Genomic DNA, 26,483 nt, shown 5'->3' on the forward strand with positions numbered 1-26,483 from the left:
ATTATATAGAGTCCCTCCAGATCTGTATCCTTTCCAACTTATTTCTGTGTTGCTTCCGAGTCACTATGTTAAGACCATGGTGTATATACACATACAAGTACACAAGTGTCTGTAAAAAGCCAGATATCCCCTTGGGGACAAGTAAAGTTCTATCTAGATGTTATACACTTAAGTAGCCATCATATCTTTTACACTCACCCTGTGATCTCTCTCAGGTTCACAGCTTGTCTGACAGGCAGTAGAGATGAGCTGACGTACAAGTCTGTGATGACAGCAGCATCTCTTCAATTTAATTTAAAAATCCATTTAAACATTCTCTAAAATTGTCAAAGGACAGGTCTGTCTCAAACATATGACTTTGAGAGGTCAGGTCTGATGTCATTGTTCACAGTTTGGGTCCTCTTCTGGATAAGCTTTTATATAATTTTAGTCAAGATAGATGAGTGCGCCATCAGAAATGATTTGGACAAAAGGGCAAAAAAATGGCCAAAAATTACACAATTGTGACCCTTGAAGCACAATGATAGTAGCAAAAATGTCCCCAAAAATTACACATATAGTAATGATTTAATATTATTTACTATCACACTAAAATCTTTGATAAATTTATAAACCATTAATGAGAGTAATTTAGCTAGCTAATACTTCAATTTTTCAATTTAACTAATGGTTACATTTGCATGGCCAACAATGAAGATGATGGCGATGGCATTGTTCTTATGTAATGTCCTTCAGGTAACCACTTTGCAGCTGATAAAATTACCCTTATAATAGTTTTCTTATTCTTCTATAGAAGTAAACCAGACCCTACCATATTGAATATTTGTGTGCACATGTTAAAAAAAAAAAAAAACAAATCTATACATTGATTGATTTCTACTCTTTTCTGCTACAGGCAAGACTAAATAAGTTACTGTCCTGATATACAAAATAACATTTTGCCTTATTTAGCAAAATGACTAATTGTTTAAAAATGATTTGCCCATAATATAGTCCCAGTGTAGGAAATGCCTTAAGGCAGAAATGATATTCTGCACTGCTTATGTGTATAATAATCATATATTGACTACCGTGAATTGAAGCCTTGCAGAATTTTTAAAGTTATTGTGTATAATGAACCATTTTCTGTTTTCCCATCCATAGAGTCTCAAGAACTATTTATTCATTTATCTAATCTCTGATGGTTAAAAAACCAGGGACAATTTTATAAATATGAACAGTCTAGCCATTAATTTAATTCTATTACTTTTTTACATTCTCTAATTCCAGTTTTTTTTTTTTTGTAAGTATACATCTAGTTTCTTCGACCCACTAATTTTTTTATCTTGCTTAAGCAGTTATACTTAGACAATTAATCAGCAGTATTAAAAGCCTTTTGCAGGACAGGATAATTGGAAAATAAAAACTGACTGGTACTTATTTGAGAAATTAAATCTTTTGCCTCAGTAAGTTTTAGGATCATAGTTATGTGTAACATTAAAATACATTACAATATGAAGGTTTCAGTTAGGATTACCTTACTGGCATACATATATTTTTGTATGCAATAAAAACAACATTACAGAATAGAAGAAAGCACTTTAATAAACTCTAGGATGGCCTAAAATCATCTCTTCACCTCACCTCTGTCAGGTCAGTGTCTTTTTCCCTATCTCATACACATCTTTGCTGCCAGTGTTCTCAGACTGAATGTTTAATAGCTTGTGAGACAGAAGCTGAGGAAAGGTTATTACATCTTTGTACTGCAGAAACAAAAGCTCTCGTGTACACCAACGGTGATGTTTCACATACTTCCACTACAAAAAGTACGATAAATGGTAACAGTGATATCACCTGGCCCAGATTTACACTTGGATGAACATTTGTAAGTTTACTACACAATCATGTGCTGAGCAATAGTTTAAGCAACACTGGTGTAGTGCATTAAAAGGGTGGGGAGGGTGTGTCCCCAGCGGAGTCTACAATGCTAAGAACAGAATAGAGCACAAAGTCAAAACTAGTGTTTATCTCCTGTGCCAAAATTCCTGAAATCCTGATGCTGTAATGTTTTAAAAATTGGCTATTTCGTACAAAGTATACTCCGCACCTCTATAAGGTACATGTTTCAATTCATACTATAGTCTCGCAGTACAGTATTTATATTTGAAATTACAACCCACTTGTAGCACCGAACATAAGGCACTGCTGTTCCATCTCATCTTTACATCACTCGGATCTTTGCCTGCCCATCACTAAAATGTGTGTTTTTTCCTCATGTAAAGTACATATTTGTTTATACAAGTAGGGAAAGAGAATAAAACACAAGATAGTATGAAAGCACAATAAAGAATAAAAAGATGAAATGGTTTCAAATGCATTAACCTTATATAATAACATACTGTATATTTTTATACTTACATTTGTAGCCCTAAAAAGAGACCTTGGGGAACTTAATGAAGCCAGGTGATTGACTATGCGCTTCAAGTCTTCGGCACTAACTTGCTGCTCTATAAAAAATTAGAAGAGAAACAAGCTGAGTTTTTACAGCATTACTTTTTAATTAAAGTACATTCACATACAGTTTAGCAATAAGAGGTCATAAGCCGTAAGTAAAATTCTCACCCCCTGCTACTGCCAAATAGCAGATTGTTACATTTACTCAATAATTTACATTTTATATCTAATTTACGAAACAATCAATATCTTAATTTTATCAGAGAGAAGTATGTTTCCAAAAAATAAATAAATAAATAAAATAAGAGTGCCCTCTCAGGGCTGGTAGCGAGATCCTGCCCCAAGTGGAGGAGTTCAAGTATCTCGGGGTCTTGTTCACGAGTGAGGGAAGAATGGAGCGTGAGATTGACAGGCGGATCGGTGCGGCATCCGAAGTAATGTGGGCTCTGCATCGGTCTGTCGTGGTGAAAAAGGAGCTGAGCTGCAAGGCGAAGCTCTCAATTTACCAGTCGATCTATGTTCCTACCCTCACCTATGGTCATGAGCTATGGGTAGTGACCGAAAGAACGAGATCGCGAATACAAGCGGCTGAAATGAGTTTCCTCTGCAGGGTGTCTGGGATTTCCCTTAAAAATAGGGTGAGAAGCTCAGTCATCCGGGAGGGGCTCAGAGTAGAGCCGCTGCTCCTCCGCATCGAGAGGAGTCAGATGAGGTGGCTCGGGCATCTGATCAGGATGCCTCCTGGACGCCTCCCTGGTGAGGTGTTCCGGGCACGTCTAACTGGAAGGAGGCCCCGGGGAAGAACCAGGACATGCTGGAGGGACTGTGTCTCTCGGCTGGCCTGGGAACGCCTTGGGATTCTCCCGGAAGAGCTAGAAGAATTGGCCGGGGAGAGGGAAGTCTGGGCATCTCTGCTCAAGCTGCTGCCCCCGCAACCTGACCTCGGATAAGCAGAAGAGGATGGATGGATGGATGGATGGATGGATGAATAAAATAAAGATTCTGAATATAGCACTTTGTACAGTTCATATATTGCTCCTTTGCCACCTTTTACTCAGGTTAACTGCAATACAAAATTTACGAGTGTTATGAATCTGTTTTTTTCCATTTCAAATTTATTACATGTACATTGACTTGAAAAATGACACCTTCTAAAATAAAATCCTCTTCAAATATTCTTGTAATTTACATGAAGTACTAAAACATAAATTTACTCTACAGCCTCATCATAACACTTTTCACTTTACATATCTGTGACATTAATCAGCATTAGGGCTGGGTATCAGCATTGATATGATTCATACTCACAATGCCCCAATCTGATTCAATATCGACTTCATCTTGACTGAATTAGCATGCATGGATATATTTGAAGTGAAGTAATGGCTTTTTTTTTGTTTTGAGATTACTTAACCATGCACAGAAAACAATATAATGTGATACATTTCAGTAACACTTTATTAGAAGGGTCTACACAGTGACTACATAACGTATGCATAAGCATGGAATGACATTTAAGAAGAATTACTTGATTAGTAATGAACAGTTAATATCAGTATTTTGGAACAAAATATCATTGCTCTTTTTAAAAAAAAAAAAAAAAAATTCTCAGCATTGCACTCATTCAGAATTCACCATAATTTAACTTGTGCATCGCCACATCAGTGTCTATACATATTATGGGGGGCTCCTTGTTTTAATACAATGCAATTGCATTTACTTTATAAAACATTTATAATAATATTCACAGGATGATATAGAACAATCAAATATTGCTTCTTAAATAATAAATGATGTTTAACAACCTATTTGTGTGTTATGAATCTCAATGTAGACACCCTTCAACTAAACTGTTAGCCAAATTCATTCCCCTATTGGACATTTAAAATAATCTTGAATTAGTCAAAATTAAAGATGCAGCAGGAAGACTAGTGTATAATTCAACAAGTTGCTCACTTACAGCAGTCACATTGATCAGTCTTGAAAATGTGTCCTAACACTCCTCAGACAAAAAATGAAGCATTTAAAACAAGGATCTAGAGTTTATGCTTGTTGACAGTGGCAATGAATGAATGGTACATAAAAGAAAAAGACCCAGCCATCATGACAGGTAATGCTACTAGTATGGCGCTATTTCAAGTCAGCTGCTTTGAGCACACGCTCACTTTTGTACCACAGGCTACTCTGAAAATTCCAACAATTTCCTCGTTTGCTTTGCTGGGTGAGGCACGTTGTAGGGTCAGTTATCTTTACAGATAAAAACTGCTAAAGATTCTGTTATTTTTTGTGCATGAGGCTACTTAAACGTGAGCTTGGATCTAAACACCATCTCTACTACAGATTGTTTAGGCTCTACTTGCTTGGATGTCGTCTGAGACGTTTCTGGGTGATGTCGGGAGATAATTACCTTTTGGGCCGCACATCTTACATATGGCTTTGTTTTTATCCAGTTGTTCTCTACTAATGCACAGTTTGAATCCATTGCAAGTCCACGCATCTTATTTAAGTGTCTAAGAAGGTTATTTCAATTAAAGAGGACATACCATTTTATGCAAAGTAGTAGAGGGCTTTTTCTTTAGAAAGCCTTAACAGGCGCATTAGCGCTACCCATTGGATTGGACAGCAAAAACAAATCTAAGCAAAAATCTACATATAGAAATTGAGTAGGACAGAGATTCAGGAGATCGATCTCGAGACTATAAGAATCTATATCAAATCGTTTTAATGAAAAGTAATGATTTATTGGAAAATTGACATTTCTAGCCAGGCCTAATCAGAATACATCTTAATACTACAAAAGGTTAAAGGTTTTGTGCTACAGTATTGTGCATTATTAGAATCTGTGTTAGATTAAAATCACTTTTAAAATGTGACAAATTGTATGTTCTTAGCCAGAGCCGATAGATCATGGTATTGATATTCCCAACACCTTGCTGCCAAAAATTACAAAATTAAATCTAAACCCTTGCACAAAAATATGAGAACAGTTAATCTGAACATAAGACACCTCATCACAAAATCAGACCATTTATAGCTCAACACAAGCAAGTGTGGGGGTGCACGCCAGTCTTAATGAGTATGAATTCTTATTTTATGCAATGAAGGGAATTAGGCTCATGTCATCCTGAGCTAAAGAAATCATAAATGCATAATGCTGCTCAGCAAGTAGAAGTTGTAGCAAAATGACTAGCAAAGTAATGTCCTCACAATAACACTTAAATCCACCTTATCCAATTTATCATGCGAAAAAACTGTCTTGTTCTAAACAAGTTGCCTCAAATTATGCTCCATTGTTCAGTGGTAACTCAATTATGAAACTTATAAGAAAGTTAATTACATTTTAGAATTTATCAATATGAAACACAAGATCAATAGACAAAATACACTAACTTATACAATTAAAATTTAGGCCATGCAAAAATGTAAAATACAAAAATTACAAAAGTGCAAATTAAAATATGAAAAATGTATAAAATTATAGAATGAATTACACAATGAAATATAATACATGATTAAATATATTAACACAATAATCAGAATTTTGTCAAGTTAACTTATCAACTAATTGTAACTTTGATTTCATCAAAAAATTCAACCTTTCAAAATGCATGCAAGCATTGATTTTCTTAAGTTAATACATGTACATCACAGTCAAGCCCTATTTATATCCTTCACAGTACTAAACTGCTTTTCAGTGGCCCCTCTAGTTATTAGCAAAGTCAAACTTAAGGACTGCACAGTATATTTACGGTAGGTTTCAGACAGTTAAACGCACAACTAAAGAACCCAATTAGTGTTAATACTATTACATTTACAGCTGCCATTAAGCCAAATATTGTCTTAATAAAAGAACGTCTGTCCCATGCGTGTATAACTACTAATGGAGGGCTGGAGCAGTGACATATGATATTGACGTTAGAGAACATGACTTTCATTTCGGCCATTCAAAGCAGCCATTATCACTCATCCAAAGGAAATTTCGTCTCTCTTTTCACTTGATACTGAACGTGTAAACTGTACTGTACTGTACTCTTTGGTAAAGTATCCTTCAAGCACCCATTTCATGGACTCAAACAAGAAAAAGTCTACATTTTGTGGCAACCTCCCCCAGATGACAATGCAGCAAGGAAAGGAGGAGGAGAGAAAATATCAAGATGCAAAATTATTTGATTTTTGTGCATGACTACTACTTTATAAAAAAAAAAAAAATATTTTCATTGTACTCTGTGTGCAAACATATTTATTATACACCTATTCAATACATTTGTGAGCCAACTAGACTGATGCAGTGCTGGTGAATATACTATCTGTGGGCCAAGTCAGGAATTGAAGAGGAAAATAAATTTGCCATTTCAGATAAGAACATGGGTGGCGGCTGGGTACTTTAGTTACTTATTCAAATGGATCTTTGTGCATTTGCTTCCTCCTACCTAGCTAACCAGGAGGACTAATATAAATACACTGTATCATCTATCTAATATTCAAAATGAACAGAAGCATCCATCAGACATCCTAGCTACATAAACAGTATTCGTACAGTTTTATTACCACTGATATTCTCCAACTTACTTAATGCAGTTTAGGTTTACAGAAGCCACTGCTTATCCCAGGACAGGGCACCAGTTCACAGCTTTCTTAACTGTTGTTAATAATGAATTTTACGCATCAATATTTTTAGAGTATCACTGCATTTTTCTACTTTGACTCATGCATCAGCAAGCTAAATTTGAATTTATCTATAAACATTAGACTGTAACTACTAACGAAACGCACAACTCTTCCTATGAATTACCCAAGCTTCAGCATCTGTCCGACTATTCCTCCTTCTTAGGAGATACAGTCTGCTCTCCCAAGTTCTCATGCTTCATTAAAAAATCCACATGGAAAATTTGGCTGGCTGCTTTGGACTCCATGTTTAAATTAACTTCTATCACTTTAGTTTACAACTAATACATAGGAGCCCATGATCTGCTTGAGTAATATCTATACTGAAATACTATTTATTTACTTCTATTTATTATTGAATACACTTGTTTACATTATATTGTGATTAAGTGATATTTTATTGAAGGTGTGTTTATTTGTGGTGGCATTGCCTTTTTACATTACATTTTTTGCAATGTTTCATCCACAAAGAATTCTGCAGTCCAAATAAATTAAGGAAAAAAGTGGATGCTGTGCTATAGTCTTTCACCAAAAGATGTCACCAGAGATTTTTAAGTTTTTAACTTCCAAGAGACAATTTACTAAAAAATGTTCTCCCTGATGTTGTTAAAGATATTTGTGTAAGTATGCCCCCAAAAGGCTATGGAAAAAGAACAAGATTGTCGCAATTGGTTGACTCAAATACTGTATACCTAGGGTAATGGTTCATTTGCTGCAGCACACAACTTTTTATGCTCTCCTTCAGCAATTAGAACAGACTGTAGCCCAAATCCCTATATCTTTAATAGTGCTTTCACTTACTGTAGTTTTCTTCAATGCTGAATTTGTTTCCTTGAAAAACTTTGTCTCCAGTTCAATAACTGATATGTTTATGCTATGCAATTCAAAAACAAAGCTCTCTTTCAGGAAACTGTTCTATTGAATTTATTAGCATGGATGCTCCTTTCTCCCCTCACTGCAATTATATGCAGAAAGAGTGGAGAACTATGGCTTAGCAACATAAACCTAGCCCATGTCTTTGTATTAAGTAATCAATAAGTATATTTGTTTCTTTTGAATTTTATTAAAAAATAAACTTACCTGGCCCTGGTTGTGCCTGAAGCTGTACATAAGGATGCTCCAGAAGCTCCTTGATTGAGATCCTCTCTTTTGGATTGCGAATTAAGCATTTCTACCCAAATTGTACATATTTAAAAAAACAGAAAAGGATCTTGGTTATAAGCCAGAAAAACAACCACTAAAAACTGCTAGGGAGATCTCTAAGTCAATGTATAGTAACCTCACAATCATGTACTAATTCATCTAAAATCTGTAATATAATACTTTATACAATAGCAATTCATCCATTTTAGTAATATGTGTGTAATATTAAGATTGGAAAATAAAAGTAATCATGATCTCCTTATAAAGTACTGTGAAAAGTATTTGTCACTTTTTTTTGTTTAATATAAATTATTTTGTTTAGCTAATAATCAGTGATTTTCTATGCGTAGGTAATAGTTTATATACAATTTCCCATTAATAGAAAAAAAAAACCATAAATAACCAGCATGGCACTTACAGCACTATAACTATTGGTTACGGAATTACATGTCACTTATATCTACATAAAAATTTAAAACTGATATACAATTAATGAGAGAGATACTGCAAGCAGAAATAAAGAGTAGTATTTAAGGTGAAAGTGGTACTTCAGGTAGGCATAAAATTTTGTAAGAAGCTTTGCATTCTTTATTCTGGGTTGTACCTCTCACTGGTTGCCAATCAACATACCAATAACAATATATGAATATACTGTTCACGTTACCTGCAACACATCTTGAAGATCTTGTTCTGAAATATCAGGAAATTTAATTTTGTGTGCTGGATCGATAATGGCTTGTAATTTACTAATCTGACTTGTTATGTGCTGAAATGGAGTTTTACCATAGGTCATGTAGTATAAAATGCAGCCAAGTGACCATACATCGCTTTTAGGGCTGATCTAAGAGATAAGAGAAAACAATGCAACTTTAAGAAATCAGTCAGAACTTAAAAAAAAAAATAAATTAGAAGTATTATTTGATTCAATTCAATTCAGATTTTTAGCAGTGATTAGAAAAAAATGATTACATATTCCTTATCTGAACAACATCCTATACTAAATATTTATTAACATTCCATTTTTAATATGACTCAGTGTAAGAGCCATTTTCCTTGTTCTATAAGATTCATGAATGTTTATTAGATGACAATGCATAAACTATGGAAGGTTCCTATAACCCCCGTGAATAGAATTGTTTTGGTATGTTCTTGCCATTTCTAATAGCTTGGAGTAAACATTATTCTTCAGTTAGTTAGTGTCAGCCTTGCCTTGTATAAGGTGTAGAGGCATACGGTTTTTAACCATGACCGCACGTTATCGTGCCTGGGCACTTGCCTATGTGCCAACTGGCTTACGAGCCTTTAAGTAGAAAAGAACAAATTAAGAACCTTTAAGTAGGAAAGAAGAAATTAAGAACCTTTAAGTATAAAAATACTAAAGTCTTTCAAGAAAAGCTAAGTTTATAGAAGATTAATTTTTCCCTTTTTTTTTTGCCTTTTATTCTACGTGTGTAACTATTTTTTCTTTTATTCTTGTTTGGATTATTCGCTTTTAACTTTCACTAAAAACCTTTAAAATGAACTCTTGGACTCTGTGAATTCTTTTGACACGCGTCTTACCCGTGCCTGATGACACCTTATATTTTTGCAGGTACACTCAGTGTTACGGTGAACTCACAATTCATTTTTTAACATGGGAAAGCATGTGAAGTCCACAGCTATCATAATGAAAGTGCTTCCTCCTGGAATTGTTACCTAATTATTTTCTGAAAATTAGTTCAGTGAACAAGAAAAAATTAATTACTATTTATATAATAATTAATTATAAATTTCTTATTTTTAACCAATTATAAATTATTTTATTTAGAAAAAGACAGCATTCAAATCTGGTGACAAAGAAGTTCTGAAGGATGTACAGAATGAACTAAAAAAGTTGCAAGAGGAAAGTAGGCTTACAAAGCTAACAGAAAAAAACTCTCAGTATAATAACATGAAGGAAGTTTGGAATGGACTGGGTATAATTATGAGACTTAAGCAATCCAGGGCTCAGGTGCTCAAAGGGGAGGTGTACAAAGCTAATGCCCCAAAACCAATTCTTTAACAGGTTTCCCCTCCCACTGCAACCTTCTTCCAATGACTAGTCTGTCCACACCATTCCTATTACATCAACTACCACCACGTCAACTGGATTGGCTAGTGACAAGTCCACCTCTGACCATTAGTGTAAATTGTCCAGAACTGAAGACCAACTGAGGAAGCTACACACAAGAAAAGCTGCAGGACCATATGTAGTCAGTCCTCAAGTTCTTAAGGCCTGTGCTGATCAACTTTGTGGTGTCCTCTATAACTTGTTCAGTCTGTTCCAAAGGCTTCAGAAAGTGCCACTGCTGTGGAAAATATCCTGCATTGTTCCTGTTCCAAAGAAGGCAGGTACCCCTTTGCCTAAGGACTACAGATCAGTGGCTCTTATGCCTTACATCATGAAGAACATTTAGAGAATTTCCTGCACTACGAGTACTCTTGTGGTAGTCCATTGGATCCATTGCATTTTGCCCATTAGATAATTGTATCCTCTGCTCCAATCTTTGTCCATCTGCTCCACAAGGCTTTTTCTCACATGGACAAAACTGACAGAATCGGAGGATTAAGTTTACAGATTTCTTCAGCGCCTTTAGTATCAGTCAGTCATTCCTGTTAAAGGGTAAATTCAGTGATATGTAGGTGGATAAGCCTATGGTGTCTTGGACAGACCAGTTTGTGAAACCCAAGGACTGCGTTTCTGATACAGATGTGAGCAACACTGGAGCACCACAAGGAACAGTCCCATATCCTTTTCTTTTCGCTCTGAACATCTTCAACTACAAGGTCATACATGTTACTTGCAGAAATTCTCAGTGGATTCTCCACTTATAGGGTGTTGTTAAAGGGGATGAGACAGAGTATAGGAGTAAGGTAGAGGACTTTGTTTCTTAGTGCAAAGTGAATTGTCTGCATCATAACATCTGCAAAACCAAGGAAATTGTTATTGACAATCGCCGCACCAAAGAACATTTGTGTCTGGTTACTACTCAAGGAGTGAAAGCTGAGGTGGTCCACTCCAAGTACTTGGGGGTCCACATTAATGACAGATTAGACTAGTCTTGGAATACAGAGGAACTATATAAGAAAAGGCAGAGCAGGCTCTTTTTCTTAAGGAGACTTTCCACATTAAAAGAATGAAGTGACATCCTTCACATCTTCTATAACTCTGTGATGAGAAGTTTGATTTTCTGCACTGTGGTGTGCTGGGCTAGTAGTAGGACTTCAAGAGACACCCACTGAATCAACTGGCTAATTAAAATGGTGAGCTCTATTATGGGACACACTCTGAACTCCATGCAGGAGGTAGCAAAGGAGAGAATTAAAACAAAATTGAGTGAATTACGGACAATGCTGCTAATTCTCTCTCTGACACACTAACAATGAGGACTTTCAGCTAACAAATTATTCAGCAGAAGTGTGTTAAATGCTACTGGGTCTCCTTTATATCAACAGCAATATGTCTGCAGAATGCCTCACTGGGACAGCCAAGTCAGAACATCTCTGATTTCCTCACTTTATAGTCATTCCTGGTGTGTGTTCACACCAAAGTCTGGGTGTACATTTACTTATCTACCTATTTATATATTTAAATAGCTTCTGTAAAACGCCAAATTTACTCCCCTGGTATCAAATAAAGTTCTAGCTATCTAATCAAGTAGATCCAGGTTTCCTCCCTATAGTGCGAAAAGTGATGGGGTTAGGGACTTGAAATACCCTAAATACTAGGCCAATTTAAATTTTCAGAAACATTCCCTATAACAGACTGGTATCCATGTGGTCTAGTTATGGAAATAACAGGTTAAGAATGCAGATGAATGACAATAACACCGGGACCATCTTGTTAACATCTGTGAGTGGATTGAAACAGGGCTGCAATTCGAGCCATGGTAAACTGGAAGTGCATTAGTAATGTAGGCTATAAAATCGATACCAAAGTAATTTTAAAATGTTAAAACTGATACTTATTGATATTTCAATTAAGTTTTACAACCCTAGTTCTTAACACGGCTAATACATATTTATTGAAATGCAGTTGGTTTTTGCCAGACTTACTATATATTGAAGAAAATGGGTTTAACTCTAAATATACCTAAAAATGATAAGCTAATTACAAATACACATACTATAGAATCAGAAGGAAGAGTCAGGTAACTTCAGTCACGTTAAACATTACTGCTTATATATATTTTATATAAAAGGTTTGGCTTCTACTCCAGTAACAAAACTGAAACACTGATTCTATGACATTTTTATATTTTTAGACAGATGAATTCCCAATATTTTTACACTATTAATTTTAAGGGCAGCTTTTGAAATTACTGACCACACCATTTCATTGCACAAGATAGAAAACTTTATATCTGGCAATGTTCTTGTAATGTTCAGTCCAGACTAATTAAACTGTTATCAACAAGTAAAAGGATGAACAGTACTACATTATTAAGAGTCTGTAGTTAGATGCAACATCCTGCAGAGCACAGTGCTGGGACTGTTACTTCAATCCCTTTTCAAGGTGGATTACAAATATTCAGAATCACTCATTCTGTGTGGATGACAGCTATAATTCCCTATTAAAACAAACTAGTTGCTAATTTTGCAGCTATGCAAAAACATTATAATCTAAAAGAAACCTTAAAAGTTATTAAAGCTACAATGAGATTTTAAAGATAACATTTTCTTAGCATACACTTGCTACTTAAGTTCTTTTATATCACTTTTTAATTAAGTGTAGTAATTATTATTTTACCATCTCTTTTCCATTTTATTTCTCTTCTTTATTGACGAGGTTACTCTTGGTCTATGTTGGAGTGGATGTTCAATCACATTTGACTGACATATTCTATCCAACTGAAATTATAGGATTATCTTTTTCAGCATGCGGCTGGTCTACTGAACAAGGACTGAGAATTCTGACATAGCCAGTATGCAAATACATGTACACACACACAAAATATGTATGGATGTGTGTATTTTATATACTGTATACACACACACACACACTATACTTGAATATATTGTTTTCTTTCTTGATGTGGTACAGTATATTTGTATTTACTAAGGAGCATGTTGGTTTCAAACTAGGAAATATGCTTAAGAACAAATTCAACTAAATTAAATGAACTGTGGAAACATTCACTCGAAGAGTGTCCTCATAACTCTGCTTTCTAAAAGAGTTTTTTTATTTGTTCAAAAAAGTCAAACTACATGAAAAACTGTAAGACAATTGCAAATTTCATACTACTTATGAAATACAACCAAACATTCATTTCTTTGAATTGTATTTAGAGAGATAAAAATTGCAATCATTATATAGTCATGAATAAGCAGAACTGTAGTGTTTTGGTGCCATTGGTGCATAACAATGCTTGATTCATGGTTCCAGTCCTGCATGTAGTTTGACTGCTATCTCCATAACCAAATAGGTTTACTTAAGACACTGTCCTATCTGCAAAAACATAAAAGCACAGTGGGTTGGCAATGGTAAATTGATCTGCTGTAAGTAATAGCAGGTGAGTGATTCAAAGGCCCCAGAATTAAATGCCATTCCAGTTTCTGTCTGTTGTTGGAAAAGTAGTCTCCTGCTTACTGAAACTCCTACATCAGATACGTTGGATAATGACAAACTAGCAATTTTATGTCACTACACAAATACTCTTAAAATAAAATGACAAACTGCAGATTCTGCTTTGCAATTAAATTCCTCTTTTCACAATTATGATTACCAATTTTTTAATTTCATTTTTCATTAATGTGGTGTATACTGAAAGGACGTTTCTAAAAAGTAGTTTATTGAGTGTACAAGATCAACGTTTCCTAAAATAAAAGGAACAGAAAATTTAAAAATAGAACGTAAACATGTTAAACATATATAGTCACATAGGCCAGTACAGTAGTAAAGATAATATTTAGACAAACAGTTAAATCAATTTTAAATGTTAACACAATTTACATGACACAGCCTTCCCCTGATATGACTTACCATATTCTATTTTGTAAGCAGTTTAAACACTTTCAAGGTTTCTATGCATCAGTTTTAAAGATGCAGGGTATAAATTATGTTAAGCAGTGTAATCTAAAGTATACTAACTTTTAAATATAAGGTAGTATAATTATGGTCCACTAATTTACTGCCATATAAATATTTTTTAATATATTAACATTTTTGAGAAGTGTTGATATATATTAGGTTCACCGATTAAACTAAACTATAAATAAATGAATGAATCTATTATAATCCATCATTTAACGGAGTACTTGATCCAATATAAAAACTTACCTTTGATTTAGGTTTTCCACTGAATGAACTGTCTTTGATTGCTTCAGGTGGCATATAGTTTAAAGTGCCTACCTATTAAAAGAGTGAAACAATATTTAATCAAAAAATACCTTTGAGCATAAAGTATGCATGAACTTAGACAAGTTCAAAAAAATACTTTAAGCATAGCACATTTATACTTCAAGATAACTTTAAAATAGGTTACATAACATTATCAAACCCAGTAATTCCAAGTCAGCGAGAGAGCAGGAGGAATGGCACTCCAGGGTTCGTTGAGTGAACGGATTAATATGGAGGAGCAGGAGAGATCAAGTGCTCCAGGGGTACTGCTTGACCAAAGGTCAAAAGTTGGATGATGGAGGTCTCAGAGTGTTCTAATTATGACCAACTGAGGTGACTGAGAAGACCTGAATGGTGAGCAGGGGAGATGAGAGAGAAAAAGACGTGCTGAGCTTACAAGGTGGAGAATAAAAAAGGGAGCCGGATTTCTTGCTATTTTTATTCTTGGCTTTCAACTTATTTCAGGATGTATTTGTTTTTTCACTATCACAGATGTACCGATTTTTGTGGATTTACTTATTAATTAAAGATATTGGAGTTAACTGCTGTGCATCTTATTTATTGGACACTGAATTTTTGAATAAAAACACATTTTTGCACTTTCCTTGCTTGTTCATGTGTCCTCACCACACTCGTCCCAGTCATAAGCATCAATGCCCAGATGCAAAATGGGAGGATGCCAGCTGTGGGCAAAACAGTCATCACATGCCAAACAATGTAATCTGTACAGCCGCGAGAATGTACAAATTAATCCAGTAGAAGACCCACACAAACACAAGACATAACTTAGAAAACTGGCCTTGTGGACAAGCATGGATGCGTCAAAAAAGCGAAACCTTTTCAAAGACTACTGTGGTGCTAGAATGCTTTTTAGGGGGGATGGGGTTGGTGGCAGGAGAATAGAATAATCCCAAACTCTTAATGAACTGTATTGCATTCAGAAAAAAATAATGCAACTAGAAATTTGTAGAGAAGTTGAAAACATAGGATATTGTGGACAGTAATCTTTCATATTAAACATTTGTTATATTATCTTCAGTATTGCAGGAATCTTTTGTGAGCTGCTGTAATAATTCACTATAGAGTAATTCTGTTAAGGAAAAAAAAATAAAAATTTATAATGAAGTCACTGTTTTATATTATAGATCTACTTCCTATACCTCTTAAATAAAAGGGTTAATAATATCAACAAAATTTCTTTGGAGGAGCCGAGGCATTTAAAAAAAAAAAAAAAAAGTGGCTCACGTGTTTAAATGGCCGATTGAACAAGAAAAGCATAATCCTGTTTTCATAAAACTGACAAGTTAAAAATTAAAGGATAAAGTAACTAAAGAAAGTTTGAGATAAAGTGAAAGTAATTCAAGCTCCTAAAAAGGTAGATAAATATCACAAATACATACTACTACTAATAAATTCCTCACATGATATATATACCGAGACTGCATGAAATGCAAAACATGCAATATTTCTAAAGAAGTAAATAAATATAAAAGGTATTTTTGGAGTTGATATCCACACACACATACAAAAGGTCTATTCGTTTTGAAAAGCAAAGTTAAAAAAAAAGAAGTAAGCAACATCTTACTGAAAACAAATTACTTTAACCTCTATCAGTTCCACACAAAATCTTGATTAACACTAGAATCCCTGAAGCCTACGAAAAAAAACTTAAATTCCTTTGCACCTCTCCATTAGTGTCTTTTGTTTTGCAAATGTGTCGATCAGCACAAGCAGCAAGCATCCTGCTATTCCCCCCCTCCCCCCCCCAACACCACAGCTGAACTCGGGCAAAAACTTCTCCCAGCTCAAGTCTTGTTTATCTGGGTGTGAGGTACCTGGAGTTGTAGAGGGTAAATAATATATTGATATTTGGAACACATGCATTTCATGTGTGTTCTGTGTCTACAATGATCTATGTAAATGTAGGATGACAGAAAATGCAAGAAATGTTGAACAAGTCCAAATATCAAATAAGCATTTTCACAAAAGTATAACAAAACAAGTGCACTTTTATTCAAAAATATAACCGAGAAAAAGATAATCGGGTTAGGGTACGACGCTGACATGACCGCTTGGGTGGTGCAGTGGTAAGAACTGCTGACTCATAATCAACAGGTTGCGAGTTTGAGTCCGGCCGCTTCTGAGAATTACCAACACGGAGTAAGACCAACCAGAAAAATGAACATGAATATACAGACTAAAGTAAAATACCTGCACTATTCTCAGCTAAATTAATAAAAAAATTGCATTATATTGACTCAAATACCCATGAAAAATTTACCTGGGAATCTTTCACAATGCTGGTTACATCTGGTTGGATGTGATTTGCAATTCCAAAGTCGATGAGTTTGAGTGTTGCTCCCACTATTACAAAATTAGCAGGTTTCAAATCACTGTGAACAATGCCTGTTTATAAAGGAGAGTAGTACTTTTAGAGAGAAAGACACAGAATTAAAAATTCACACAAAATATAGAAGAGAGCAATGTATTAGAAATTGAACAATATTTTACAAAAATACCATGTTGATGAATGGTGTAAACTGCTTCCAACATATTCTTCCAGTAATATTTTCGTTCTAAAGGATCCACTGCTTTTTTGCTTCTAAGCCAAGTATTCAGATCTAGGTGTCCACATTCCATTAGCATATATATATAATTTTCATTTATTTCACTAAAAGAAAAATAAAATCCACTCATATTTCAGGTCAAACATAAGGATTACCACAATCATTCAGCTAATCAAGTAGGCACATAATACTCGTAGTACTGTTTTTGTTGACAGATTTATCATTTTTGTACTACGTAAAATCAACCGACTTTAAAATGAATATCCAGTTTATTTTGAAGACAAAATTGTTACCCACAGGTAAGTTATTTGGTCATTATCAACTACTGTATTATTATTACTAGGGGGCTTTGCCCCCTGCTCGCCAACCAACCCCGGCCTGCACTTTGCGTCCCTCCAGCTCGCATATGTGGATTTCACTTTCACCAAACAACAATCTTTGAATTCTCGCGGATACGCCTCTTCATTGGGAATCAAACACTACCTTTTCCCTGATGGCAACACGAATTAGATGATCTACAAGTCTCTGACTTTAAATCCGAACAATATATTCGATTTTTTTTCATTGTTCTGTTATTTCACAGCGTAATAATTTCTGTTTGCGCTAATGCAATCCTTAGTATAATTTTCTTGAGACTTTCGAATTTTAGTACTTTCATTATCTCTAACCTGCTCTGCATGTGCATCATGCCAATGTTTTTGAATTCTTTACAATGTTCTTCTTTGTCATCTACTATTTGTCTTTTATTTCTGGCGCCTTGCATGGTTAAAACTCTTGGCACAAAGTTCTGTCTCGTGGGACATGAAAGTATCTCTCTGAAAAAGTCACGTCTCGTCCCAGGATTTCTTTATTATAAATAGTGAGACTATTATGATGTAGTCCAATTATTAGCCTTTCACAGTTGAAACATACTTGTTGGTGTTGGACATCAGAAATTCAGTAATTGACTCAAGAAGGAATTATAAATGAAAACATATCATCTTAAACTTTGAGATTAAAAAAAATAAGTTTCTTCATTAGTACTTACTAGTCATAGAGTTTTATTATCTGATCACAGTTTTGTTGTAACCTGTTAAGATGATCTATTTCATTCTTATAACTTTCAATAGTCTGATTGTCAGCATCTTCCAGGTCGACAACTTTAACTGCAAACAGCTGTTTTCTGCAATTGAACACTTGAAATACCTAAAACACATGTAAGCCCAAGGCGCAATTAAAAAAAGGAAAAAAGTACTATAAACATATTTCTTCAGAGACAGAATATAGGGCTTAAAATTACAAAGCAAATAGAAAAATGAATGCATTTTAGCAGATACCTAATGTTTAATTTATTTCTTGAAAGGCAGCCCAAAACCATTATAAACAGTGAAAAAAACCCTTCTTTCCCATAGGCAATCTTGTGTAGCCTGGTTTGCTATTTAAAGTGGCTTTTGATGGGGCACTCTAGTGATATATATATATATATATATATATATAAAAAAAAAAAGAACGAATGAATGACTGAGAGCATTTAACTTACCCATTCTTAAAATGCTAGCAATTTTCCCCTTTCCAAACTTATACAATATGTCACATTGCATCAGCTTTGATTTCCTATTCAACTGATGTATCAGCTGTATGTATTGCCTTTAAAAATATTGCTCACCACTAGGCAATTACTGTTTCTTTAACCAAGCACTGGTAGTTAAGATAGCCAGCAGCTGTAGCACTGTAAATGCTGATAAAATAGGGCTTCTTTGTTTTGACGTTTGAAATATATTGCTTTTCTACACACTACCAGCAGGTTTCTCTACTTTGAAAATGGTTTTTATAGTCTTTGCCACAGCGGCTAAACAAATTACTTTTGTTATAATCTCCAATGCTTTTTATTAGGTGTAGTGAAAACATTTCTCTTAGCAAAGAACATGCAACTTCAGCATTGACAAAAACCTCCTGAAATCCATAAACTAATCTAAGCCTCACTTGTTTAGTAATCTGGGTCCAAATACCATGTGCAGCATTTATTTATATACAGTAATCCCTCCTCTATCGCGGGGGTTGCGTTCCAGACCCCCCCGCGAAAGGTGAAAATCCGCGAAGTAGAAACCATATGTTTATATGGTTATTTTTATATTTTCATGCTTGGGTCACAGATTTGCACAGAAACACAGGAGGTTGTAGAGAGACAGGAACTTTATTCAAACACTGCAAACAAACATTTGTCTCTTTTTCAAAAGTTTAAACTGTGCTCCATAACAAGACAGAGATGACAGTTCCGTCTCACAATTAAAAGAATGCAAACATATCTTCCTCTTCAAAGGAGTGCGCGTCAGGAGCAGATAATGTCAGGGAGAGAGAGAGAGAGAGAAAAGCAAACAATCAGAAATCAATAGGGCTGCTTGGCTTTTAAGTATGCGAAGCACCGCCGGACAACGCAGCTGCTAGGAAGGGAGCAATGTAAAGGTAGCCTTTCAGCATTTTTTGGAGGAGTGTCCATATCGTCTAGTGGTGCGAACAGCCCCCCCTGCTCACACCCCCTCCGTCAGGAGCACAGAATGTCAGAGAGAGTGAGAGAGACAGAGAAAAACAAACAATTAAAAATCAATACGTGCCGTTTGAGCTTTTAAGTATGCAAAGCACCATGCAGGAAGCATATCGCTTGACAATACAGCCACATTTAAGCCCAGCAAGGAAGAGAGCAATGTGAAGGTAATCTTTCAGTGTTTTTTGAGGAGTGGCCGTATCTTCTAGGGGTGCGAACAGCCCCCGTGCTCACAATATATTTGAGGAGTTTTATTTAATACTTAATACATGCTCTGATTGGGTAGCTTCTCAGCCATCTGCCAATGGCGTCCCTTGTATGAAATCAACTGGGCAAACCAACTGAGGAAGCATGTACCAGAAATTAAAAGACTCATTGTCCGCAGAAATCCGCGAACCAGCAAAAAATCCATGATATATATTTAAATATGCTTGCATATAAAATCCGCGATAGAGTGAAACCGCGAAAGTCGAAGCGCGATATAGCGAGGGATTACTGTATCTGTAATTATATATATTTCAGTAAGAGAGGTAGTCTGGGACCCGCTGCTGCCAAAGTGCTGTAAAAAAAAAATCTAGGTATTATAATAGAAAACAAAAATAATGAAATTCACAGACTTCAACTGCACATTTTGAAAAGCAATAGTTTAGATTTCTCCCAGCAGCCTATACATTGTGCCCATGTAATTTAAGCAGTAACAGCAAAGTTCTCCTTGCATGGAACACTGCTTTAAAGGATCATGTATTTCATAATAAAAAAGTTAGTAACTGAGGTTAAAGTATCACATTCCACAATTGCCATTAATAATATTTAATTTTATAACCTCTTTAATCTTCCCATTAAGTTAAACTAGCCATAGCAGTAGGTCCTGCCATCCATGGAATAAAGGCTGTAATATTGGAGAGGTGCAAAAGGAAGATGAGAAAAAGGATAAATAACGTGCAGGCTTGCATGCTTCTGTGCAAGTACACATGCAAATCCTATGCTTAAATGTGTGTTGCATATCTACTTGTACGCATACGTAACTACTTAAAGAAAATATTTTATCAGAAACACTTCATTATATATTTAAAAAAAACAAAAACAACTCTCTTTACTAGGAGTAAATTTTCCTTGCTTTTCTGTGTCAAGGACTTAATGTTTGCGAGAACAAATGACATAAAAAAATTTCCAAAAATATATAAAATCTGCAGAGCGATGGAGAAATTAGCACTTGTGCTTGCAAACCAAAATATGATACAAATATTAAATGTAGTAATACGGTTATAAACACACACATCTGCATTAGCCTTAGAATCTGTGCTCTTTATGCAGGTTGTTCCGATTAATGTTTCTTCTGTTTGTTTAAGACTATCCACATGTTGCATGGTACAGTCACCTCTGCATGTTGCAAGGTTTATGCTATATGCTGCTTTGGAATAAACATGCAAGGCTCAAATTGGTGTAATCTGAAGTGTTATCTGTGAGTAACACGGACAAAAATTGTTAAAATTACACAACATAGAAGCAAACAGCCACAGCAAAACATGTATTTATAGTTATATTCTATGAAGTTAGCAGAGTACAGCAAATGCTGCTTGGGTATTTTTTTCTTTTTCTATTTCAATACTATTTCATTTAACATATGTAATGAGTTATGCCAATAGCAATTAGTCTGCAATATAATCAAAAAGGCTATTTAAGATGGGACATCTTTAAGCATTACCTGCAATCACTAAGAAAATTTTAATTAAAAAAAAAAAGAGGCTTCCCACAGCACATCTTCTTACAGTAATGGGACTGATATATTCATCTTGTGTGATTAGCATTTGTTAATTCTTTATACCTGCTTAGAACAAACTATTTCTAAATGTGTTTCATGTAAACATTTCTCTCTGGGTAAACCTGCCACAAGGACATAAAAGGTGTAAGCATCTGAATAAGATAATTTTTTCAATACCTTACTTGATCCGCCTTTGCCTATTTGCTTGAATACTGAATAACTTTTCCCATTAATAGAGATGTTGTCACAAGAGGATGTTTGAAATGGCACCTGCCAAGAAATAAAAATAAATCTTATGCACTGCAGCAACAGAAGTGAATGAATTATTACATTCTAATACATACTGTCAATTTTAAAAGGTAAAATAAAGGCAAATTTAGGTTAATCTTCTAAGGCTAATACTTTTTCTCTTTTGAGAACAGAAATTGCCTGTGAAAAATTGTATTCATTTATGCAAGATGAGCAATGACAAATGCCATTGTTACAAAAGAAAGGATAGAGGGAGATGAATGGATATTCTTTACGGTAGTATTACAAAGTGTTAATGTGGAGATGCCATCCCACTTGAAAAACAGGCAAAACAAATTGTGAAGGGAAACCCCAATAAGGCAGATTTGTCAACTGCTTATATGCATTTGTTCCCAGTTGAATTTTTGCACCCTTGTGCTTTGTTGTTTGTTACAATAAAATACTAATTTTGATAATATATTTCATTTCTATTGCATTATTTTTGGAGAGTCACCTGAAGTACAAAATCCCATTTATAGCCATAAAATTAAAAAAAGAAACTGTTTTGATAACATGTAATAGCGAAGTCAAAAATATCACTGACTTTAATGAAAAACACTATTCCTATTGAGCTTATACTAAGTTTGCATGAAGGTTAATTCAACAAATATCTAAAACAAATTTTTACCTCTGGTTGAGGCTGTGTTTGTTTCATCTGGTTAAATGGAGTAGACTGCTGAAGTGAAGTACATGATATTTTTTCCCATGGTTTTTTATTGGAAGAATTTGGAATCTGTGTCCTCAAACAAGACTCATTAACACCTGGTGTAGAATACCTAAAATAAAAATAACATTAACTCATTTTTGTTAATTCCTTGTTTTCCCAGCAAAATAATGATAAATTTCACATGAATATAAGACAGCTCATAAAAGGTAAAACTGTTTAAATTCAAATGAAAGCAGGGCTCTCACATATTTTGAGACAATTAAATAAACTAATGAGAGTGAAATGATGATATAAAAAACCCATGATTTATCCTGACCTGTTAACTTGGGGTATTTTATTACTTGGTGTATCACAAGTAAGTCCTGAAGCACTTCTAGGAGGTGCAGGTAACTTGTTTGGTATACAATGCACAATAGGATGCTCATCAGCATGTGGTTTATTCTGCAGTAATAAAATAAAAAAAAAATTAATCAAAATAAATAACTTAAATGTCAAATACGACTTATTGTTTCCAAAGCATAAAGACTGCGCTTTTACCTCAGGGGACACTTGTTTACTTAGTAGTGCTGGAATCTTCCATTCAGATGTATTATTCAATGACAATGATGACAAACAATTCATGGCACTGGACATTTTAGAACTATTTGATTCTCCGCTTTCCTTATCTTGAATTGATGGTATAGGTGTTGCATTTATTTGCAAAGGTACTTTTAGAGAGAGGAGAGTAGATTAAAAAATGAACATTTTAAAATACACATGTTAACAAATTTGTATCAGTCGTATTTGTTCCTAATCCTATATCCTCTGTTGTACATAACCTGAAAATAGAACAGCTAATTAAAAGAAATATGACTTTCATATAAAAAAAAATTCCAAAATATAAAGTGCATCAAGAGATTCAAGATACCCTACCTCCGGTTAAGGATATTTTTAGAATACATTTTCTATTGGAAAATAAAAGCATCACTTTAAAGGGATGCTGATGATTATGTAACTTGACACTTTCTTGTAAACTGTGAAATTAAATATGGTTACCAATGTAAATTAATAGAATCCAATTTTGCCATATAAATATAAGCCTTTAGTAATAATTATAAATTATAATAATAAAAAACATAACTATTAGTACTTCAGAAAATGCTCTACTGCAATGTATATTACCAATCATTATAGAGAGTTGTTTTTTTTTTGTAAGAAGTTTTTTCAAAAACAAACCTTTTATAACAGATGAACCTTCTTAAAGTACATGGGTTATTCATGATAGTGACTATAACTGCAACATTTGGAAATACTGGGTAAGGTTTTCCTCAGAAAGAAACAATTACCCTTCTTGTTTAACACTAGAATTACCAGAGCCTACGAAAAAACTCGTAAATCCGTCCCACCTTAAATCGCGTCTTAAATCCGTTTGCACCTCTCCGCCAGAGTCCTTTGTCATCTAAATGTGCTGATAAACACAACCTAATAAGCAGCCAGCTATTCCATCCCCCCACCGACTTAGAACGAATTTCTCCTAGCTCATGCCTTGCCTTGATTTGATTATCTGGGATTGAAGTGGAGTTTTAGAGTGGAAATAATATAGCCTTATTTGGAATACACGCATTTCATGTGTGTTCCGTTTCTATAGTAGTCTGTGCAAACACATTTTTTTAAAACAGAAACGTTTTTCATATTCTAATAGTAAATGACAAAATGTAGGCATAAACTATATGACGTATGAAGCCTGAAGTCCATATATCAAAGAAACACTTTCACAAAAGATACAAATAAGAGAACACGTGCGCTTTTATTCAAAAATATAACTGCACAAAAAAAAAAAAAAGCTGCGTTAGCATGCCACATTGACACTCTTACTACAACCGCCGCGGTGGCGTAATGGTATCGGCTCCTGACTGGGAATCAGAGGGTGGCGAGTTCGATCCCGCACGGCTCCACTTCGAGAAGTGAACTGCTCTTATTCTTACAATTTTAGAATAACAACATAAATTTGATTTCAGTCTGTAACAGCCGGTGTAACTTATGATACTGGTAAAGGTTAGCTTTTTTTTTTAATTCACTTTTCCTTCTCGCAGTCGCATTCAGAATCAATCCATACAACCCCATCTGACAAAGACGCGCTATAGGTCTGCAGTGTACCACGATGCATACTACCGCCCCCCCCCCCAACCCCAAAAGGGTTCTGACACACAAACGCTGGCGAAGCTGCCTTCTTCGTATCTCACCGTCACTTGAAATCAGCAGTTCTTAGCATTGCACCACGCAAGCTGTCGTATCAACCACCAACTGTAACTTGCTTTCTTTATTCTTCGGTTATAGCCTTGAATAAAAGTGCACTTTTATTTATGTGAAAACAGCTGTGTCAGATGGGGTTGTATGGATTGATTCTGAATGCGACTGCGAGAAGGAAAAGTGAATTAAAAAAAAAAAAAGCTAACCTTTACCAGTATCATAAGTTACACCGGCTGTTACAGACTGAAATCAAATTTATGTTGTTATTCTAAAATTGTAAGAATAAGAGCAGTTCATTTCTCGAAGTGGAGCCGTGCAGGATCGAACTCGCCACCCTCCGATTCCCAGTCAGGAGCTGATACCATTACGCCACCGCGGTGGTTGTAGTAAGAGTGTCAATGTGGCATGCTAACGCGGCTTTTTTTTTTGTGCAGTTATATTTTTGAATAAAAGCGCACGTGTTCTCTTATTTGTACCTTTTGTGAAAGTGTTTCTTTGATATATGGACTTCAGGCTTCATACGTTATATAGTTTATGCCTACATTTTGTCATTTGCTATTAGAATATGAAAAACGTTTCTGTTTTAAAAATGTGTTTGCACAGACTACTATAGAAACGGAACACACATGAAATGCGTGTATTCCAAATAAGGCTATATTATTTCCACTCTAAAACTCCACTTCAATCCCAGATAATCAAATCAAGGCAAGGCATGAGCTAGGAGAAATTCGTTCTAAGTCAGTGGGGGGGATGGAATAGCTGGCTGCTAGCAGCTTGTGTTTATCATTACATTTAGATGACAAAGCACTCTGGCGGAGAGGTACAAACGGATTTAAGACGCGATTTAAGGTGGGACGGATTTACGAGTTTTTCCGTAGGCTCTGGTAATTCTAGTGTTAACCAAGTAAAAAAAATTAGACATTAACACATATGGTTTAATTTAGCAATAATTCAGATGAATTATGGAAGATGTATTTAAAGGAGCCAAAAAATGCAGTCTTTTCAAGTTTAGAAAGGCATAACATTAATAAAGCACAATGCAGAACTAATTAAAAAAATAAATGATGTTGTAAGATTATAGATTTAAAATAACTAAGAATGAATAAATAAAAACAAAGGATGTATTGATGGAATATATATTACCACAGGTTTTTCTATAGACACTTGTGTCATCATTTGAACTCAAGATAGGTGATGTAGAATTAGATGCAGAAGCGTCTTCAACAGTGCTTACTGGACTGATGTTTGAAGCAAACTGTGAGCAAAAAAAAAAAAAAAGGTCAAATTGCAACCATTATATTCAGTTATTTCATTTGTAAAGCACATTACAAACCTTTGAAGTCTCAGTTTATATACTGTATAAGAGTATAGAATGCAAACTAAATCTAACAGTTTCTGACAGCAGGATGATCTAATTAAATAGTGTCAAAACAGTATCTTTTTATTAAATTTTAATTAAAAGCAAATACCAATCCATGCAATCAAATTAATCTTAACAAAACTAAAAATTCAACCACCACCCAAAAGAAAGAAAAAGGAGAGCCACTCGGCAGAGCAAATCTTTAAAGCAGCAAGGATGGAGATATATATATATGGTATACAACCCCCCCCCCCCTTAGAAAAAATTATTCTGAAATGTTATCGATTAGATCATGCCAACATGTTTTTAACAGATTCTCCGAGTGAGAATTAGATTTTTTCCAATTTCAGATAGTACAGAACATCAGTTACCCACTGACTTAAAGATGTTGGGCTTCCAGTTGAGCAAGATAAGTCTGTGTGCTAGTAGTGAGGTCAAGGCAATTACAATTTGTTTGTCCTTCTCCACTTTAAGCCAGTTTGGGAGTGCA

At 34.8% G+C, this 26,483-nt stretch overlaps 1 protein-coding gene across 1 annotated transcript in view; it reads right to left on the minus strand.

Moving 5' to 3' along the window:
- ttk (ttk protein kinase) overlaps positions 1 to 26,483 on the minus strand; it is a 61,592-nt gene that overhangs the window by 2,777 nt on the left and 32,332 nt on the right. Inside the window, exons 12-23 of the mRNA XM_028797664.2 lie at positions 25,777 to 25,888; positions 22,942 to 23,111; positions 22,721 to 22,845; positions 22,366 to 22,513; positions 21,627 to 21,719; positions 18,194 to 18,351; positions 17,119 to 17,270; positions 16,881 to 17,005; positions 14,540 to 14,611; positions 8,906 to 9,082; positions 8,179 to 8,269; positions 2,398 to 2,486 (exon numbers count right to left, since the gene is read on the minus strand). Of these exons, the coding sequence (XP_028653497.1) occupies positions 2,398 to 2,486; positions 8,179 to 8,269; positions 8,906 to 9,082; positions 14,540 to 14,611; positions 16,881 to 17,005; positions 17,119 to 17,270; positions 18,194 to 18,351; positions 21,627 to 21,719; positions 22,366 to 22,513; positions 22,721 to 22,845; positions 22,942 to 23,111; positions 25,777 to 25,888 (1,512 nt within the window). The remainder of the gene's footprint in view (positions 1 to 2,397; positions 2,487 to 8,178; positions 8,270 to 8,905; positions 9,083 to 14,539; positions 14,612 to 16,880; positions 17,006 to 17,118; positions 17,271 to 18,193; positions 18,352 to 21,626; positions 21,720 to 22,365; positions 22,514 to 22,720; positions 22,846 to 22,941; positions 23,112 to 25,776; positions 25,889 to 26,483) is intronic.

This window comes from Erpetoichthys calabaricus, chromosome 3 (assembly GCF_900747795.2).
Source record: "Erpetoichthys calabaricus chromosome 3, fErpCal1.3, whole genome shotgun sequence".
NCBI lineage: Eukaryota > Metazoa > Chordata > Cladistia > Polypteriformes > Polypteridae > Erpetoichthys > Erpetoichthys calabaricus.